The sequence below is a fragment of the Dendrobates tinctorius genome, unplaced genomic scaffold, assembly GCF_039654945.1.
Source record: "Dendrobates tinctorius isolate UK_male_01 unplaced genomic scaffold, ASM3965494v1 ptg000156l, whole genome shotgun sequence".
NCBI lineage: Eukaryota > Metazoa > Chordata > Amphibia > Anura > Dendrobatidae > Dendrobates > Dendrobates tinctorius.
The window spans coordinates 4,945,459-4,967,679 of record NW_027361823.1 but is presented as its reverse complement, the minus strand read 5'-3'; the positions used below and the strand labels follow the sequence as shown (position 1 = coordinate 4,967,679).

At 42.1% G+C, this 22,221-nt stretch overlaps 1 protein-coding gene across 3 annotated transcripts in view; it reads left to right on the top strand.

Moving 5' to 3' along the window:
• Positions 1–22,221, top strand: part of LOC141051285 (hexokinase HKDC1-like) — a 117,110-nt gene that overhangs the window by 80,367 nt on the left and 14,522 nt on the right. For 2 of the 3 annotated variants that reach the window (XM_073548168.1, XM_073548166.1), the window contains exons 10-15: positions 197–501; positions 2,641–2,789; positions 6,499–6,618; positions 11,199–11,294; positions 15,276–15,375; positions 15,722–15,905. In XM_073548168.1, coding sequence (XP_073404269.1) covers positions 197–501; positions 2,641–2,789; positions 6,499–6,618; positions 11,199–11,294; positions 15,276–15,375; positions 15,722–15,905 — 954 coding nt within the window. The remainder of the gene's footprint in view (positions 1–196; positions 502–2,640; positions 2,790–6,498; positions 6,619–11,198; positions 11,295–15,275; positions 15,376–15,721; positions 15,906–22,221) is intronic. The other variant, XM_073548167.1, reaches the window with a different exon arrangement.

Below are 22,221 nucleotides of genomic sequence, written 5' to 3'. Positions count from 1 at the left end.
TTAGAAGGACGTAGATCTGGGGATTTATTCTGACAGAATTTTATAGGCTGAACTGGATGGACTAATGTCTTTTTTCGGCCTTACTATGTTACTATGTATATGTTACTATGTTACTATGTAAGCGTCACTAGACACCTACTACATACACGACAAGGGCAAACTATGTAGAATAACCCCCAAATCATTTCTTTTCAAGGTATGCTAAACGATTACACAAAGTTGTAAGGCGACTTCTTCCTAACTGTGACGTGCGCTTCCTTCTCTCCGAGAGCGGCAGCGGTAAAGGAGCAGCTATGGTAACAGCAGTGGCCTGTAGGTTGCTCTCACAACGCAAACAGATTGATGAGGTTCTAGAGCAACTGCAGATATCAGACGAGAAACTTGCAGAAATTAAGTTAAGGATGATTACGGAGTTAAAATATGGACTTAGGAAAGAAACACATGACTCTGCAACTGTGAAAATGTTACCGACTTACGTTTATGGAACCCCGGATGGGACAGGTAATTTCTATAGCTTCTTCTTTTATTATGAACAAGCCTCTTTGGCTCCGAATCATAATTTTTTATTTTTTTTGAGACACTTCTCTTTTTTTGTCTTGGCATATTTGCTTTTGTGTGCCAAATTCTCAAAATGGTGCATGTGGTTGAATAATTTGTCTCAAAATCAAAAATGCTTCTTATTCTTGTATTTACCCATTTTTTCTGACTTTTGTGCAAAAAGTAGTAAATCTTTTAAAAAGTTTAACATTTGTCTGAGAATGCACCAAATTAATAGTTCTGCCAGAAACTTTACTTCAGAATCAAAATTCACTGCACACTCCTGAGTTCATGGTGTAAAAGGTTCTTTTATTTAAGTTCATAAACAACCTGCTAGTCTGGTAGCTCTGAATAGCTCCCTGGAATATTGCTTTTACTTAAGGACTTAAATAACAGAAACTTTCACACCATGAACTCAGGAGTATGGGGTGAATGTTGATTCTCCAGTATCAGGGGCTTTACAGCCCGTTTCACCAGCACCTTACTTCTTGACGGTGTAAAAGCTAAACTTTACCCTAGAAACTTTACTTCAGGCAGAGACTGTAATGAGATACATAAAAAAGTGACATTTTGCAAAAGACACATATCATTAACCACTTCACGACCTTTGATGTATATTTACGTCAAAGGTCATGTCCTTGCCTTTGATGTGGGCTTGCATGCCAAGCCCACCTCTTTCCTGCACATGATGACTGATCTATGGGGTGGGGTGTACACTGCGGAGGAGGAGCCAACTTTTTTATTTTGCATAGTGTCAGCCTCCTAGTGTTAGCAGCAGCATACACCCATAGTTTCCTGTGCCCCCCAATGAAGCGAGAGAGAAACATCGTATCTTCCTAAAATGGTATAAATAAAAGGTCATCTTAGGGCACAAAAAAAAAAGCCCTCACACAGCCCCAGATCTCGAAAAATGAAAATGTTATAGGTCTAGGAAAATGGCAGCACAAGCAGAAACATTTTTTCTTACAAACTTCCGAATTTTTGTTTTCACTACTTAAAAACAACCTATACATGCTTGGTATTTGCATAAGTATACTAACCTGCAGAATCATATTACCACCTAGGGTTATGGGCAATAGGGGTCTAGTGTCCCTTACAGCAAGAGCTAATTTTTTAATAGGTTTACAGATGTATTTTATTTTCCAAAATCCATTCATTCTTTGCAACAACCAGAATTAAATGCTGAAATTCTGTTTGCTTGAATCTGTCACACTGCAGCGTGTGCAGATTTGTACAGCACCTATTGAGCATCATGGGAGGTGTATAAATCTGTATGCAGAGAGCATCCACTTCTAGCAGTTGCAGGCAGCAGAATTTCACGAAGAAGCAGGAGATTGCACAGTCAATATAAGGAAAAATGTTCTTACCTATCAAACGGTTATAGAATTCATGTCACACCATGCCCTGGGACTGTCACCCTATCTATCCCTGTCAGCCAGATTGCTCCTTGAAGTGGAGATGCTGGGTTCAAGTACCTTGCTATGCTATTATATCATCCCTTACCTGTCCTTTCCCCCCACCCAGGGAGGTGGGAAGTCGAAGTGTATAGAATAACACTAACCAGACTAACAAAGGAAGATGGACAGGGATAAATGAAAATAGCGATAATATAAATTACACTCATCAAACAACAGAGTGGAATACAGAGGATGAGGATGTGCACACAAACAAAACTCAAAGCAATAAATCTCCAAACAACAGCTCCCACCACAGATAAAACTTCCAACTCCAAACCAGGCAGTAACAACTAACACTGGAAATCACTAAGTGCCATAGGCAAGTATATATAGCAGAGGGGAGAGGCCAACACTGAACAGCTGAGACCATCCAGGTAAGAAAGATCCAGGAGTGTCAACTGAACAGATTAATGATTAACGCTGACACTGCCAGCAAGGCAAAAACCTGCACTGTTCCATAACATGGTGAAGTACTTCTAACAGTACAGGAGTTCATGAAATTAGACGCTGTGATCTTTCAGCCTCTCTCTGACACGGTATCCCCGTGACAATTCAGTTTCTGGGAGATGAGCTATGGACTCTTTGGTAGTAGTTGGGACTAGAACACATTTGTACATTGATTTAATACTTCCAATTTGTATCATAGAAAATGGAAATTTTCTAGCTCTGGACCTAGGAGGAACAAACTTCCGGGTCCTGCTAGTTAAAATCAGGAGTGGAAGAAGACGCTATGTAAGGATGTATAATAAGATCTTTGCAATACCACTAGAAATAATGCAAGGCACTGGGGAAGAGGTAAGTGTACCAATAGCTATTTAATAGCATGTAAGGTGTACTATCATTCTGTGCAATAATTACATTAAAAAAATTCTATCCTCAATCTGCGATGTCATATAGGCGGTGACAAAAATTTTTAATATTCTGTGTAGCGTTAGGTTTTAATGTTAAAAAGATTTGCAGATATTTGCACAAATTAAAAAACGTTAAAAAATAACAATACTTATCTATTCCTGCGCTGATCCAGGCAGAAGCTCCCGAGGCCGCTGTTTATTAGAGGGCAGCATGGGATCACCACAGACAGTCCGTGGTGTAAGTGGTCACGTGGCATGTTACTGCATCATAGCTCTAATGTGACTTCTGAGGCCACTGATTGGCTGTTTGTTTTTTTGTTTTTGGTATATTAAATTTGCTCCTGATTTTAAGGATTCACCTTAATTTGTAAGAAGCCCAGAGCAGAATCATCAATTGATTTTCCACCCCTCATTGTACCATATAGTGCCCAAATAGCAATTGTACAGTGTCTGTAAATAATGTAATGAACATCTTAAAATACACTGCTTAAAAAAATAAAGGGAACACTAAAATACCACATCCCAGATATCTCTGAATGAAATATTCCAGTTGCAAACTTTTATTCATTGCATAGTGGAATGTGTTCAGAACAATAAAACATAACAATTATCGATGTAAATCAAAATGAATATCCCATGGAGGTCTGGATTTGGAATGATACTCAAAATCAAAGTGGAAAATCAAATTACAGGCTTATGCAACTTCAGTGGAAATGCCTCATGACAAGGAAAAGATACACAGTATTGTGTGTGGCCTCCACATGCCTGTATGACCTCCCTACTGTACAACGCCTGGGCATGCTCCTGATGAGGTGGTGGATGGTCTCCTGAGGGATCTCCTCCCAGACCTGGACTAAAGCATCCGCCAACTTCTGGACAGTCTGTGGTGCAACGTGACATTGGTGGATGGAGCGAGACATGATGTCCCAGATGTGCTCAATCGGATTCAGGTCTGGGAAACGGACGGGCCAGTGCAAACCTTCAGCAAAAAAGCAAAGAGATGAACAGCAAACTGGGGCACACAAATCACCACTATTAACAGACGGAGCTGTTTATCTGAAGTATTGCGGTATGCAAGTCAGTCAAAAAACGGAGGTGCTTGCATGAACAAACATGAATCATCCAATGTATAGTAGAAGAAGATTAGGGAGTGCTGCATTTCTTCTTCTTCTACTATACAGTCCATAGCTTCAATGCCTTCATCTTGCAGTAACTGCTGACACACTCCAACCACATTAGGTCTGGCATTGTCCTGTCACTCCTGCATTAGGAGGAACCCAGGGCCAACCGCACCAGCATAATTTCTCACAAGGGATCTGAGGATCTCATCTCAGTACATAATGGCAGTCAGGTTACATCTGGCGAGCACATGGAGAGCTGTGCAGCCCTCCAAATAAATGCCACCCCACACCATTACTGACCCACTACCAAACCGGTCATGCTGAAGGATGTTGCAGGCAGCAGATCACTCTCCACGACGTGTCCAGACTCTGTCACATCTGTTCAGTGTGAACCTGCTTTCATCTGTGAAGAACACAGGGCGCCAGTTGCGAATTTGCCAATCCTCGTGTTCTGTGGCAAATGCCAAGCGTCTTGCTCGGTGTTGGGCTGTGAGCACAACCCCCATCTGTGGATGTCGTGCCCTCAGACCATCCTCATGGAGTCAGTTTCTAACCGTCTGTGCAGCCACATGCACATTTGTGAACCCACAAAGAAACTATTTATTGTTGGATATTCATAATACTTGGTGATTATTTTTTGGTTTACTATTGGCATTTCTTTTTCATATAGGTGTCTAACATGCACATTTGTGGCCTGCTGGAGGTCATTTTGCGGGGCTCTGGTAGTGCTCCTCCTGTTCTTCCTTGCACAAAGGCGGAGGTAGCGGTCCTGCTGCTGGGTTGCTGGCCACCTCCACATCTCCTGGTGTACTGGCCTGTCTCCTGGTAGCGCCTCCAGCCTCTGGACACCACACTGACAGACACAGCAAACCTTCTTGCCACAGCTCACATTGATGTGCCATCCTGGATGAGCTGCACTACCTGAGCCACTTGTGTGGGTTGTAGAGTCCATCTCATGCTACCACGAGTATGAAAGCACAACCAACATTCAAAAGTGACCAAAACATCATCCAGAAAGCATTGGTACTGAGATGTGGTCTGTGGTCCCCACCTGCAGAACCACTCCTTTATTGAGGGTGTCTTGATAATTGCTAATAATTACCATCTGTTGTCTATTCCATTTGCACAACAGCATGTGAAATTGATTGTCAATCAGTGTTGCTTCCTAATTGGACAGTTTGATTTCACAGAAGTTTGATTTACTTGGAGTTAGGCTGAGTTCACACGTCGCGTTTTTTTCGTGGCGATTTTAAACGCGCGATTTTGCCGCAAAAACGCGAAAAATAAGCATCCCATGCAATCCTATGGGATTCCGCAATGCTGTGCTAATGCTGCGTTTTTTTCCGTGGCGGAATCGTTTCGCGGTAAAAAACACAGCATGCTCATTAATTTAGCAGAATTGCGGCGATTCCGCCCACATAGGAATGCATTGTTCTGCTTACTTTCCGCATGTGGCTGTGCCCACCATGCGAAAAGTAAGCAGAACATTTGCGGATGGTACCCATGGTCCGGAGGAGAGGAGACTGTCCTCCGGGCTTTGGGTACCATATCCCTGTAAAAAATAGAATTAAAATAAAAAATATTTTATCCTCACCTTCCGGCGTCCCGCACAGCCTTCCCGCCTCTCTCCACACTCCCGGCATCTTCCAAGCCCAGTAATCCTTTGCGAGAATGACCGCGATGAAGTCGCGATCTCGCGGGAGCGTGACGTCTCGCGGTCATTTGCGATGAGGTCGTGGGAGCGCGACGTCTCGTGGTAATTCTCGCAAAGGATTACTGGGACCGGGAGCGTGGAGAGAGGCGGGAAGGCTGCGCGGGACGCCGGAAGGTGAGAATAACAATATTTTTTTATTTTTTAATTTTAGGCAGCATCAGTAGTAAAAAGTTGGTCACACTTGTCAAACACTATGTTTGACGAGTGTGACCAACCTGTCAATCAGTTCTCCAAGTGATGCTCCAGATCGCTTGGAAAACGCTAGCATTCTGCAAGCTAATTACGCTTGCAAATCGCTAGTTTTTCTGCGGGAAAATTGCGGGAATTTAAAATGCGATTTTCTCGCGGAATGGAATTCTCGCTGTAACTTCCGTGGGAGTTCCACTACGTGTAAACATAGCCTTATATTCTGTTGTTTAAGTGTTCCCTTTATTTTTTTGAGCAGTGTATGTTCACATGCCGCTTTCTTGCACCATTTTTTATGTAAATTAAAATCTGCGTTTTAAAGTACCAGTAAAAGAAAACTGCAGCATTTTTTAATTTTGCAGCATGTCAGTGTTTTTGCAGTTTTTTTACCCATAGAAAGTAATTAGAGTGAAAAAACGCTGCAAAAACCCAACTGTTTTTTCTTCATTTTTGCAGTGTTTTTGTTTTTTCACTGTAGACTTAGCACGCATGTAATGCACACCGAAAAAAATGCTGTAAAATCACCATAACGCAGTCTTTTTTCTGCCAAGAAAGCAGGTTTTGGCTGCAGCGTTTAAACATCCCCTTACTGTGGCACTCCATTAACTGCAGCTCCTCTTCTTGCACTCTAGCTGTTTGACCACATTGTGGAATGTATCGCAGAATTCCTAGATTACATGGGAATTAAAGGGGCCCCGCTGCCCCTTGGATTTACATTTTCCTTTCCATGTCAGCAAGATCGCATTGACAAGGTATGTATGTCTTGGTCCTATCTTACATGCTGTATTAGTTCTCTGTGACAGCAATAAAGTAGATGGAGTAGACAACAAAATAATATAAAATTGAGTTTCTACAGTTTAATCAACCATTCACCTCACATTAAATGCATAATCATTTACCTGGTAAATGCCTCCTTTTTAGGCCATGTTCACATGTGGTATAACGGCTGCTTTTTCCTTCTTTTTGTCTGCATGCTTTCTGCAGGTGTTTTTTGCACCAAATACACAATAACGATCTCTTGATTATTGCGTTTTGCCGCTGTCTCACCGATCCTCTGTGTGCGGAGTCATCCTCAGACACATCGTCTGCTCTGGTAGACCATCCTGGAGCAACGGCAGTGTCTCAGACTTCTATAGCGCAGCATGCAATGGATGCCGCTGGCAGCCATTGTGTTATACACATACTAGGAACATCAGGCATTTTAATCATGCAATGTGAATTTATTTACACATTTTTATTGCGAGGTGGAGGGTTGATTTAAGCCAGGGGTCCCCAACCTGTAGCTCGGGAGCCACATGTGGCTCGCGGTCCCATGAATTGTAGCTCGCGACTGTCTGCCAGCTTGGTGCATGAGGTCCAGGTCTAGCTGACAGGTATGAAGAGTACATCATAAAATGGTGAATTTTGTGAGTAGCCCTGCACAGAAGAGCAGCTCTGGATGCACATATACTGGTCTTAGGGGATTAGAGATGTTTTAGGTATGGTACGCTGGAGGATGGTACTACCTGCTAGAGGAGGTGCTCAAAGCTGGATGTGACAGTGTGGTGGGAGTCGTTGATGGGAGAATACTTAATGGGGGGATTGTGGGAACCCCTGGATCTCGGTGTACTGCTTTGGAGTGATTTCTGTGGAAAAGCTTTGGTTATCATACCTGTAATGGGGGCTTTGGTTGACACTACTTTGAAGGGGGTGGGAGCTGGATGTGACTTGCAACCCTCTCTCAGTGCTGAATGTGGCTCTCAAGGTCAGAAGGGTTGGGGACCACTGCTTTAAGCTAAGTCCATACATGGTGGATATACTGTATTCCACTGTGCTTTTACACAAAAAAAATCTGAGATAAATCTGTGGTAAATTTTAACCCCTTAGTGACTGAGCCACATTTTTTAAATCTGACCAGTGTCAATTTATGTGGTAATAACTCTGGAACGCTTCAACAAATCCCAGTGATTTTGAGACTGTTTATTCATGACACATTGTACTTTATGATAATGGTAAATTTAGGTCAATATGTTTTGTTTTTATTTATAAAAAATAACAGAAATTTGAGAAAAATATTAAAAAATTAGCTATTTTCAAACTTTGAATGATTATTCCTTTAATCCAGATAGTTATACCACAGAAAAAAATTCATAAATAACATTTTCTACATGCCTGCTTTACATCAGCACCAATTGTATTGTAAAATGTTCTTTTACTTTGTTAGCATTTTAGGAGGTTTAAAAATGTAGCAGTCATTTTTCATTTTATCAAGGAAATTTACAAAACTTATTTTTTTAGGGACCTATCCAGGTTTGAAGTGCCTTTGGGGGTCCTATATATTGGAAAACCCCAAAAGTTATACCATTTTAAAAACAGCACCCCCTGACATATTGAAAACTGCAGTCAGGTAGTTTATTAACCCTTCAGGTGATTTTCAGGAATTAATGCAAAGTGGCATGACAGAAATGAAAATGTTTATTTTTACCACCTAAATGCCGCTAACTTCTGAACAGGTTACAACAGCCGTCAGGCTCTAATTGGTCGTGAATTGCCATGGCAAACATCAGGACCACACAGTCATGATCTCAGGGTGCCGATGGGGATAAAGAGGAAGCCCCCACAATCTGTTAATCATTTATATGATGTTGTCACTATTGACAGCAGCATCTAAAGGGTTAAAAAGATTTGGATGGTGCAAACACTGATCGTGGCTGATGCAGCAAGTTGTCAGCTATAGTGTACAGCTGACAGCTACTAGATTGTCACCTGTATGGGAATGCTATTCTCTTATATCTCACGTCAGTTAAAAGACGTATTGGCGGTCATTAACTGGTTAAATGGATTTGTCTCAGATATTTCAGCAAATATGGGGGGAAAATTCACTCCGTTCAGTGCATGGCAAACCCTAGGCATCCTATGCTTTTAATAACCAGTGTAGCCTTAAGGGGTTTTCCTGTAAAACAACATTTATCACCTATTTAAATGCTAAATAATGATGAATGTAAATAATTGGATGACCAGATGACCCACCAGTACTGAGAACTGGAGTCGCCAAGTCCTCTGTGTGAATAAAGTGGCGATGTGCTTGCATACTCACTCCATTCATTTCTATGAACACTAAGGAAATAATGGACAGCAGTCCCACAGAAGTAAGCAGAGCAGTGGTCATGCATGCCCACTACCACACCATTCAGTCAAAGGTCTTCAAAATTCATGTTCTTGTGAGTAGTTAGGGTCTCAGAATTTGAACCCTAGACAGTAATACATGTATTACCTATCAGGTGCCCACTTTGCGCTCCCCAAGGTCAGCCTTCAATCTTCCAATATGTCCACATAATGTCATGCCACCATTCTGACTTGATTACTGCTGGTAAGACCAAATCAGTACAATACCAAGTGATTCAGTTAGACATTTAGAGTGAACACAGCAAACTTTGTAGTATATCTGTTTGGAGAGATCTGCTTTTTTCTCAGCTTATAAGCCACTTTTCCTCCTCCCCCTGCCTCCTGAACTCATAATTCACTCTGAAAAACAGCCAAGATCCTAGAAAATCAAGTTACACTGCAAACTCATTAAGGGGTCAGATTACTGATGCCAATTAAAGTCTAATGGGAGGGACAGTAGAGGAGCAAAATGAAAAGCAGAGTAAAAAGAGGAGGCAGTGACACATACGGCCACCATCGAGTGTTTCTCTCACCTCAGAGCTTGATGTACAGCTACACTGCTCAGTACTATATAATGTTCTTCATGTTACTGTTGCTTTTGATTATGTACTTGTCATGATCCAGGTTGGATATGACAGAGAAAATGCACAAGTAACCTTTTTTTTCCTTTGGCTGTGTTTGTCAGTTCTAGTTTCCCCCCGGTGGCCATTAGGGTCTTTGCACTGTGGTGGTTTCTGTTCCAGTTTTCCCCCGGTGGCCATTAGGGTCATTGCACTTGGGTTACTTTAGTTTTGTGCACGTAATTATAAAACAGGTGTGATTGCTCTATAAAAGAGTGTCAGGTGTGGTAATCACGGTTTGGTGATAGTCCTCAGTTACAAGCAAGCCTGGGGGAAGGATGGAGCTGAAGGAGAGTCCCGGGCAGTGAGTGTCCTGGAGTGGCAGCTATGGTGTCTGAGAGGAGGGCTGGCATGGCTTGGTGGAGTTGCAGCTATGGTGTCAGCAAGCAGTTCTTGCATGGCTTGGTGGAGTGGCAGCTATGGTGCATTCATGATGCTGGACTCGGTTGCTGAAAAGCTGGACTCAAGATGCTGAACTCTTTTGCTGGAAAACTGGACTCATATGCTGGACTCTGTTTCTGGACAGCTGCACGCAGGTGGTGGACTCTGTTTGCTCCAAGGCTGCACTATGGTGTTAGATCCGGTCGGAGGAAAAGATGCACGCAGGTTGTGGGCTCTGTTGCTGGGAGCGTAAGCAACAGAGCAAAGCTAAGTGGTGTTCCCGTTTTGTCTCTTTTCCTTATGTGTGTTTTAGTGCAGTGGTGGGATTAGTTTCCGCACCGTCCACTTCACTAGTGAGGGTTTAGGTGCAGGGCGAGTCAGGGTTTTTAGGTTCCTGATCGTCGCCCGGTGCAGAACCGGCCTAGGGAACGTTAGGAGTGTAGAGACACTGACTCAGGGGAGTGCAGGAGGTCTCCACTTCCCCGTTTCCCTATCGCAGGGCCACCATTGTTATTGTTACCCAGGTTTTCCCTTTTATTGTTTATATTCGCCTTATTGGAGGTGGGGTTTCCAGACATACGTGTATTTCCGAAATTCGCCTGTTGGAGGCAGCGTATCCAGCTGCACGTTTATTATTTAAATTCGTCCAACTGGAGGCGGTGTATCCAGGGTCACGTGTGTCATCTAAATCCGCCCTGCTGGAGGCGCTGTGTCCAGTCACGCGTGGCCGTGACAGTACTGCATAGAGAACGGAATGCAAGAATACTTCATGTCTATGTTTAGTGTGTAGGAGATATAACAGCTAGTCTCCACTCACTAACTCAGAGACAACTGAAGTAGAGACTGCAGGGGAAACATCTGGTTAACAGTTCAGGAGATCAGTCAAATAATAGCCAGAAATAGTGTTATTACTTTTATATACAAACAGCATATTCTAGACACTCATGTTAATAGGTTGTTTTTATTATATTTCACTTGTAAAGTTTCCCCATAATAGAGACCAACTTTATAATAAATATGTTTCTCCTCATTACGTGTATTCTGTATAGATATAATAGAAAATTGTATAGTTTAATAATCTCACTTTTCATGATATTTTTTATAAGATTCCCACCTAGAAAGTGATGTGAAGACCGCTGTCATTGCAGTGTGCCCATTAACTGAGTATTGTTGTGTTTGTTTCATAGGGAAAATTGGTTGGATGGACAAAAGGCTTCAAAGCCACTGACTGTGAAGGACAGGATGTCGTTGACATGTTGCGAGAAGCCATTAAGAGAAGGAATGTAAGTAAGCCTCACGATTCTACAGGTTATATGAACTGCTAAAAAATAATAAAAATACTAAAGATCATGTTATCGTGTTTTTTGTGACAAATTAGATACCAGTTGATTCAGTTAGATATTTAGAGTTAGTCAATGTCTTTTCGACTAACTTTTCGTCAACCAATAGTAGAATCATTTTTACAGATATATATACACTCTAATATGCAGGATATGTTAAAGGGATCATCGACAATTTGGACAACCCGTTCTTAAATAAAAGAGTTCACCCAATACAAAAAGAAAACCTTATACTTTCCTCCAGCACAGGTGCCATTCCATTGATGTTGATCTGGGTCTCCATTTGTTCGCGTGACATTGTCTTATAAGCATTGCAGCCAATCACCAGTCACTGACCGGCTGCTACCTTTACTACTCCATCAGAGTAGACATCTATTACAACGGAATATTGATGAGCAGCAAACGAGCTGCGGTCGCTGATTTGCTGTAATGCACACTTGACATAATGTCAGGAGACCTGGTGTAACAGGCGAAATTAACCCCTGTCCAGATTAAACCTAGGTATAGTTTGGCCCAGACCAGATTCAATTATCCTTGGTCAAACTATACCCGAGGATGTAAAATAGCCTAGGCCAAACTATACCCCTCCAGGCTACAATATACCCCTCTATTTTATGATCCCTTGTAAATGAGATAGATTTTAGATGCCATATTTTCATAACTTAGAACTGACTAACCCGTAGTGGGAGGTATTTGTGTTAATCACATGATGAAGATGGATCTTACAATACAATGTGGACAACAGTCATTACATCTGAGATTACTCTGTTGTCCATTAGGATAAGTGCTTTTACCTTAAGGCCCAAGATCGCTGATTTTGTGACGCCACAGCGATCTCGCCAGCAAGATCGCTGTGTGTGACGGGGATCAGCGACTGGCCCCCCTGCCGGGTATCGCTGATCGTGCTCGATCGTCCTGGGCCATTTTTTGATCGCTGGTCTCCCGCTGGCCAGCACGCATCGCTGCATGTGGCAGCAAGAGACCAGCGATCAGCGACGCTGGTTTCTAATGTAAACATCGGGTATTCAGGAGCCGCGGCTCTTGAATACCCGCTGTTTACCTTGGAAACCGGCGTACACGCTGGTTTCCAAGGTAAACGGCGGGTATCCAGGAGCTGCGCGGCTCTTAGGTACCCGATGTTTACCTTGGAAACCAGCTTGCTCACTGGTCCTGATCGCTGGAGGGGCTGTCTATGTGACAGCTCACCAGCGATCAGCCTAACGATGTCCCAGCAATCCCATCTATGTCGGATCGTTGGTGAGATCGCTGGGACATCGTTATGTGTAACGGGGCCTTTAGAATGCATTTGTAACTTGATCTTATCACTTCCCTGGTTTTCTTAAGGGGCCTTTAAAGTGTCACCGATTTTGTGACGCAGCAGCGATATCGCTAGCAATATCGCTATGTGTGATACTTACCTCCGACCGGCTCCCCCACTGTCTGTTGCTGATCGCGCAAGATCGTGCGGCTCCATTTCTCGTCGGGCGCTTCCTGCTGGCGCCGACGAGTGACGTGGGGATGTGGGCGGGAGGACGTCCGGATCGCCGTGTCTGAAAGGTAAGTAACGACCGCTGCTGCGTCGCTACGTCGCTGTAAGATCCGCCTGTGTGGCAGCTCACTAGCAACCATTTAGCGATGCACCAGCGATCCTGACCGGGTAGTATAGTTGTTGGGATCGCTGGTGTATCGCTAAATGTAAAGGGGCCTTAACCCTGTCTCTGATTGTGTCGATCTTTCTATCATACTCAGACACACAGCAGCTTGTAATGGTAACTGCTGAGAAGTGTGGTAGATTCTTTACCCCATTATATCTTTGTGGAAGTCTAATATTTTTACTGATTGAAGTTTTTCTGGTTCAAGTAATAAAAGTCTATGTGTTTAGAACTTTAAGATTTAAGTCAGTTATCTTCTCACATAACTTACCTGACAAACCTGAACCCCAATAACATGTTGAAAAATTGGGTAATTTTTGAATATATCACTCAATGCTGCTGATATCAAGGGGATATAATCTGGAATGAGAGGGCATAAATTGGCCTAGGCCATAATATACTTGGGGTTTAATCAAGCCTAGGCAGCTTTAACTCTGGGTATAGTCTGGACTCAGGGTATACTATAGCCTGTTACTCCGGCACCAACATCACTGGAATGGCGCCGGTGGGGGGAGGTGAGTATAAGCTTCTGTTACTTTAATAGGAAGACTTGGGTATGGGTTTATCCAAGTACAGGACAACCCAGTAAGTATTATCATGTTCCGATAAAAAAAAATGTAATATTTTTCTGTTTCTCTGCAAATAATACATAAAATGCATTAACATAATATAATGGAAGGGAATGTTTATTTTCTTATCTGACAACAACCTCTCTAAACAAAGTCAACATATAAGAACAAAATAAGAAAACAATTAAAATTTGCATTTTTCTGTTCTAGTTAGGGTTGCTCAACACTATATGAATGCTGTCATAAAAAAACTTCCAGCTTGCATATCAGTACTTTGATCATGCAGTTCATCTCATTGCCCGAAATGTTCCTCTCCAAATAAACATTGTGATTCTCTGTAAATCAGATCAGTCAAAAAATAGTGTGAAATATTTTTTTTTTGACTATGCTGAATCGGTTTTTGAGTAAAAATTGCATTAATGGCTTTACATTTAGTCTTTACTACACTGATTTATAGTGAATCATGCTTTTTATTTGAAGAGGAAAATCTTGGCCTTTGAGAACAACTGCCAAGTATTAAGTTGCCATGTGTAAAGCTGTAAAGTCAGACTGGTAGTGATGAGCGGCCTTAGCTTTGCTTTTTTATTTTGCCTATTGTACAGTTTTTTTTGTAAAATGCCTGCTCCAACATAGGACCAGCTCCATAGAAAATAGATTTAATATTTGCAATTTTTTTTAACTTATTAGGAGGCATGGAGAGGGCATGTTTGTCAGTAACTGCAGACTTGAAGCCTAAGGGTACCGTTACACTTAGCGATGCACCAGCGATCCCGACAACGATATGGATCGCTGGTGCATCGCTAAGTGGTCGCTAGTGAGCTACCACACAGGCAGATCTCACCAGCGACATAGCAGGGGTCGGGGGTCGCTACTTACCTGTCAGACGAGGCGATCCTGACGTCCTCCCGCCCCCGTCCACGTGTCGCTCGTCGGCGCCACAGGAAGCCCAGCAGGAAGCGCCCGACGAGAAATGGTCCAGGACGTTCTCGCGCGACCAGCGATGAGCAGCGGGGGAGCCAGTCGGAGGTAAGTATCAGACATAGCGATATTTCTAGCAATATCGCTGCTACGTCACAAAATCGGTGACGTTACAGCGATATTGCTAGCGATATCGCTATCTGTAACGGGGGCTTAAGGCCGGACAACCCTTTTAAGGCTCTAATTACCTGGGAAACAATTTCTAATTAAGACAACCCCTTTTAAGATTGAAGCCACTGTGTGGTTCAGCTACTTGTGATACGGCTGGTGTATTACGTTGTTGTTGGCTATACATCTCCCCTGCCGTGCCGATAATACATGCACTCCTCAGATGCACCAGAACTGTAGCTGCTATTTGTTAGCTGCTCTGAGCTTTACATAATAAGACATATAAACAGGGTTTATCTCTATAAAACAGCATCTATAATGGAGAAATCCAGGGAAAATAGGCTGACCGAGTATTCTAACAAAAGAACCAACTGAATCAATAGCGGTATATTAGTATGTTTTCGACACTAGTATGGGATATCCAAAATAGTCTGATGCTGCAGAAAAAAGAAATATAAATTGTATGCCTTGGTTCATGTTTGATTATGAAAGATCGGGTACTGAAATCCAATTGTGCCTGAGGATAATATTTGCAGGAGGTTATGGAGTACTGTACTAGTTCAATATGGAGGTGTTTGAATTCTGAAATTTGTAATTTTTTCTTTACTGCTTTGAAGGAGTTTGACTTGGACATTGTGGCTATTGTCAATGACACGGTGGGAACCATGATGACCTGCGGGTATGAAGATCCAGACTGTGAAATTGGGCTCATAGCAGGTACTTCATGTTATTAAATATATATTGTGATCAAGCCACTAGAAGCAAACTGTATTTCACAGATACCCTGTGAGAATGTATTGCTTACATAATGGAAATGCAGTAAACAGTCCTAAAAACATAGTTAATAAGTTTTCGGACTTTACTACTTCTTGATTTCACAAAAAACAATGGAGCTTGGGAGTTTTTGCCTTCATTGGATTCTGTTGGTAGTTGCGATGCAAGTTTTTTTAGGAGAACGTGGTAGGGTATGGGGTGAAACTGTAGTGTCTCTGTCCACCATACACACCTACACAACACAACGAAAAGTATGCACTATGAGGTACTGTATGTCTCACTTCCCCAGGTACTGGGAGCAATGTGTGTTATATGGAAGAAATGAAGAACATTGAACTTGTAGATGGAGATGAAGGGAAAATGTGTATTAACACAGAATGGGGAGGATTCGGGGACAATGGCTGTCTCTCTGACATTCAGACACAATTTGACATACATGTGGATGGAAAGTCATTAAATCCTGGAAAACAAAGGTAAAAATAAAAAAAGTGCAATATGATGTTTCTTTGGGCATCTGTTTTATTTTTCCCTTTTACTAGTTTTGACAAATTTTTGCAAAAGTGTTTTAATGGGGTTAAATATTGATGACCCGTCAGAGCTTGTAAGGAGAGGTCATCTGTATATTGTGATCAGGCAACCCCTTCAAGTGGTTTATGTAGTCAAAATTAACCCACTATATGCCTTGTAATATTTAAATGATGGTCCATACTGCACATCATTCTATAACAACCAACTTATTTTTTACTAGATGGTGGCCCGATTCTAACGCATCGGGTATTCTAGAATATGTATGTAGTTTATTTATGAAGATTTAAGAATAATGCAATGAATACACAGGATTTTCCAGGTAAAATATATACAGAGGGTACCGTCACACTTGGTGACGCTCCAGCGATCCTGACAACAATACGACCTAGTAGGAATCGTTGGTGCGTCGCTACATGGTCGCTGGTGAGATGTCAAACAGTCAGATCTCACCAGCGACGCAGCAACGATACGACGGTCGTTGGGTCCCTGTCTCTCAGACCTGTAGTTTTGAGGTTGTTCGTCGTTGTCCCTGTCAAACACACCAATGCATGCTGGCCAGGGGTTAACATATCGGGGGCGGTCACCCCCTGACACATAGTGCCGGGTGTCAACTGTGATAATCAGCTGACACCCGGCCACGATCAGCGGCGCTCACCACGTGAGCGCCGCTGATCGCTATGACGTACTATCCCGTCCATGGGCATAGGGGCCCGGGTCCCATGAACGGGATAGTACATCAGATGTCAGAAAGGGGTTAAACCCTTCATCCTCGGGCCATTTTTTTCACATTATTTATCGATCGGATTAATTTATTTTATATTTTGTGAGGTATGACATATACCAAATTTTGCATTTTTTATGGTTTTATTTTTAGTCGGGCAAAAAGGGAACAGAGGTTGCACAGACATCTGTTTGAGATGGTATAGTGAATCCTCTATTGAGCAGGGGTTGGGCACAGCGACCCTAAAAGTCCCTTCTAGCTCTAAGGCCCTGATCACACATGCGAGAAACTCAGACGAGTATCGCATGTCAATACTCGGTACTGTCGCCGGCACTTGGATTGGAGCATTCAGCTGTATAGAAATACATGCAGCTGAATGCTCCAATCCAAGTGTCGGCAACATTTGAATAAGATGATGGTCATCCCGGTCAGTGGAGAGTTGTTATCACCCTCTGCCGGTCTGTTGCTTTGTTGTCTCCAATGTCTGCTGCTTGACCTTGTTGTAATGGACTGCCATCTTAGAAATTTTAAGAATGGAGGGAACATGACACTCACTGTAAAGCCAGAATTGAGCCCTTCTTTTCCTTACTCAAGACTTTTCTTTTCATCTCCTTTGGAATGGTAAAAGTTTTTTTTTAATTCCTATTACTTTTGGGATATTACTAGCACTTGTTTTGCCATCCAGCTTGTCCTATTGCAAGAGGATTGTGAGCACCACAGCAGGGATTTTTATACTTTCCTTCGTTAAATAGGATTTGGTTCAGGTGATCACCTAATCAGAAGCACATTAAGTAGAATGAGATGTACTCTGCTTGGAATTCAACTGACACTGGAATGGAATGGCTGTCAGACATGTAGAAAGTCTGATTTTTATAAATCTGTGCAGTGGTCTCTTAATTTTTGCCAGAGCTGTAAATCTGTACGTCTAGCAGATTCCCTCCCGTCTGTACATGGTGGAGGATCAGTCTCTGCTGAGATGTTTCAGTGGCCCTTGAGGAAGCAGCTCTTGCCTCCTTTTCTTCCATTTCTGTACTCTTTTCTGTAAGTCTTGGCTTCATTTCTTCTTTTTGTAAGTCTTGCTCATTGAGGCATAATACAGATTTTCTCTTTGAGAAAGTAGATTTCAACCTTGTGGGAGTGTAATACCATTTAGTTAGGAATTGTAGAGAAGGTCTAATTTAGAGTGGCATTAATTGTAGCTGTATAAATAAGCTTAAAGTGAACCAGGCATTGTCAAGTTGGCGCTGTTACATCGATTAACTAGAACTACCAATGGAGTCATTTTGTCTTCTCGCAATTTTAATGTCTCTTCTGTGACTACATTTTTTCTGAATTCCGGCTTGAGACTCTGTGACTTTTACTCATTTAGGATGCGGAAAAAAAAAGTTTTTGTGACAATAATTTTTTTTAAAAAAAGAGTACCTTTTTTCAAAATTTACCTTTAATTACCAAAGGGAGTCATTTTGACTCCCTACTATATTTTGCTAGTCTTTGTTCCTAAATGTTATTATTTCTTTTAGTTTTAATTTACTTGCATGTTTAGAATAAGTTTAGAATAAATGTTGGCTTAGACTTAGAATAATTAGCATTTTGGCAAATATACTTGACATACACAGGACATATACAGGACATCAATCAGTGAACCAGTGAACTCTCAAGTGGATTATATAATTTCTGTAGAATACGGCCTGCAGTTTTGCTATTTGCTAATATGGCTAGAAGAAGTGCGCTAAAGCTTGATGATATTCTTGCTATTTTGCATTCTATACCGGAGGATGAATTGGAATGCGAAACAGAGGAAAATCAATTTGATGCTGACACTGACGAAGATTTCAATCCTCAAATGTTTCTAGTGAATCTGTTAGGCAATCCCAGCATGTGATGTGGCTGTCGAACAGCCGCGAGACATACAGTCTCGTAGACTCAAGCATATTTTTCGAGCATGCTTCTGACACTCGATGAGCATCCGAGTGTGCTCAGTTAACACCATATCCGAGCATGTTTGCTCATCACTAATAGTAGTGCAAGTACATGTTAATAATATAGGGTACTTAGTTGACCCTATTTTGTTCAAAAGAACTACTGTAAATGTCATCCCACTGTGACAAAGTGCACCCAATCAAGATGGTGGCTAATGCTATTATTTACCTCGCTATGTGTCAGTAGGTCTCAAAATAGAAAGGAGCAGAGCAGGACCTAGACCGTGACTGTTTTACCCCAGCCTGTGGAAAGCTAAATAGACAAGGAAAGTTTTTAGCTTATAATGCCACTACTTCATCCTGAAGCTTGGCAAAATTTTTATTCTATGAAGAATCATTAATTCAATTGCATAGTCTTACCATATAATTCCAAATTAGAAAGCTTACATCACTCTTTTATTATTATTCTATTCCACACACGGTCATGGTTCTTGAAGAATAGCCATCTGGCCCCTCTACTTCATATATGCACATATTTATTTTTTTCTTAAATTGCATCTCCTCATAATGGCGTTATCTACTCCAACCACATCAGTGGTTAAAATGACAGATGTTCTCTAAGGCCGTAGATTTACTCATCTCATAGAATCGGGTTGAATATGCAAATGACACTCTGATTGGAGTTTGATCACAGTGTGCTCCGATTCTCTCGGATGAGGAGAAGCTACAGAGAAAAAGTCTCTGTCTTCTCCATACTGTGAGGATGCGAAATCCAACCACACTCCGATGTCATCCAAGTGCCATTCGATGTTTTCCACGCATTCTTTGACTTGCATGGTTCAGTGCGTTTCAATTATCGGATTTTCACTGCTGTGAATATTTCACAAGACTGCTACTTTAATGCACAGCGATTTCCTGCAAGCAATCCATAGCAGAAAATCAGTCAAATAATGTTAGGTGTCGGGTTCCTGCAGCAGCACAGCAGGAATCCAGAGCCTTGCATTCAGCAGTCTCCCATTCTCCATTGACCGCAGAGGAGCTTGCTCAGCAGCCCTGTCGTTCCCGACGCTCTGCTCAGACCAGCTCTGTGGGTCTGGCTGTTGCTGCCACCTCTGGGCCAACAATAGCAACGCAGGCAACTCAGCAGCAAGCCACTCCAGAGGCTAAGTCCTTCTGTCGCTCCACTGAGCATGCTCACGAGACAATCTCCCATTGGAGATCGGGAGTCACATGCACAGGTCCTTCTCTAGATCTGATTGGTTCATCTCAGGGATCTGGAAGCTTCTGGAAGGTCCCAGCTATAAAAGGTTTGCATGGCCGCTCAGCTATGCGCTAGTATAGACGCTAGGTTGCTAACTTTGTGAATGATGACGGATGCATGGACTTGCAAATGACCCATTAAGATTCCCCTCCCTCTGATAGGGAACTAGTGATAGAGTCAGCACCAGTCAGTGGCAAGTTACAGGGCACAGTGCATACCATCCACAGTACTAGCATCTGACAGTGAGCCTGCTACTGGGCATTGTCGTACAGCGGCAGTGTCTGTCGCCGCACTGCAGTCAGCAGTACTTATTGGTGTCCACTGTTGCGATGCCGCAAGCACGGTAGGTCTAAAGGGACACTGACCCTGTGTCTTGGGCCAGAGTCCTGTGACCATATATAGTGCGTGCAATCCGCTGAGACCTGTGAGTTCAACAGGCTCAGCATTTGTGTTTAACGCTACGGCGCCTCTGTGAAGTAACAGTGTGCGCCCAGTGCACACCGGGTGACGTTCAACCCGCGTGCATTATACCACCATATTGGGCATCTGCCATTACGTAGCAGCAGCGTAACACCTCTGCACGGTGGACCCCGGGCAGCGAGCGCACTTTTTATTATTTATTATTTAGTGCGTTCCGCCGTCCCTAACACATAGACTCTTCAGATATTTTGATAGCCTGAGATGAAGGTGCGGACGTGCTCACTCATGTCTCTTTCTCTTCCAAAACTAAAAATTGGCTTAATTGGAAGTAAAAATATTCTTTTGGTGAACGTAAGAATGATTCTGTATAAAGACATAGTGAAAGTATATATGAAATGTCTAAACCTGAGATCTCCCAGATATTAGATATTTGGTATCTTGATAGGATTCCTCTTATTTGTATCGTTGCATCAGGAAACTCAATGACAAAATCATTTTTCAAATTGTTATATTTATGGAGAGAAAAAGATAGATATGTGTTGAAGTGAATTCCATTTCTCTATTTAAGGTTAATGACATTTACTTTGATCAATATTTCGGTTTGATTGAAAGGTGCATTTTTGGAAAATGTCACTCTGCAAAACTGGGTAATAAAAGGAAAAAGTAGCTTTTTCATGGGTGAAAATGTGCTGATAGTGCTATTTCCAAACTCTACAATATTTATGATCACAATGAAAATTTTCATTTCTGTTTAATGAAATCCAAACTACAAGTCCTGATTATTGTTATGAAAGTAATTAAGTCATTTTGTACAAAAAGTGCATTTCTGCCGCATTACTAATATCATCTTGTGATCTGCAGTGCTTTGTCAAAGCAGTTTCCCAACTAACCTCTCCAGATTGCAAAACTTTTAATAAAAGTAAAGTCAGAGTTCTTTTTAAAGTGTCCTAAAAGTAGTATTAAAAGTGCACCCCTCAAGAAAATACATTTTATTCAGCTGTAACATTTCTAACTGTATGAAAACATTGTTTACAAAGGAGGAGTCCTCTTTTTTGACTGACGATATTTGTGGACTTTTTTAGCACCAAATTCATCAAAATGTAACGTGATTCATTTCAACTTGTGAACTTTCTTGAAGTCATGGGCTTTCATGTTCTTTCTGAAAGTTCCAAATGTTGGAGACAATTGGACATGATGTGGCATGTAATTCCAGATGTTAAAGGATGCTTGGAAGAAATCTTGGAGGCCATTTGGTGAGGAACTTATCAAAATGGAGGAGATAAGGAGATCATGTGAGCATGGGAGATTAAGTGTGGAAAGATATGGAGGAGTTTGGAGATGTGGAGGAGACAGATTTGTGGATAGCCTTGTTGATTAGTGTTAGTAGTTTAAACTGTATCAGTTGGGACTTTGGGAGCCTATGGAGGATTTGCCGAGGGGAGAAGTAGAGGAGAAGCATGGGGAGAGGTAAATTCATAGGTCAGCAGAGTTAAGGATGGACTGGAAAGGCATGAGGTTGTTAGCTGGGAGGCTCCATAGAAGATTATTGCAGTAGTCGAGGCGGGAGCTGATGAAGGCATGCATTAACATCTTAACAGTATGAGGGTGGAGGAAGGAATGAATTCTGAAAATATTTTTGTGTGGTTTGAAAGGGAAGAGACAAGGGTTACTCCAAGGCAGTGAATGTCCAGTATGGGGGAAATCATGATGTTGTTTTTAGAGATAGATAGGTCTGATGGTAGAGTTAAGGGGATGGAGGAAAAATGATTAGTTTAGTTTTGTCCACAGTAAGTTTAAGGAAGCGTGATGGAAAGAATGGATATGGCTGATAGACACTCTGAAATTCTAGACAGCAGAGAGGTAATGTCTAAGCCAGAGAGGTAGATCTGAGTGTCATTAGCACAGAAGTGTTACTGGAAGCCATGGGACTTTATTAGCAG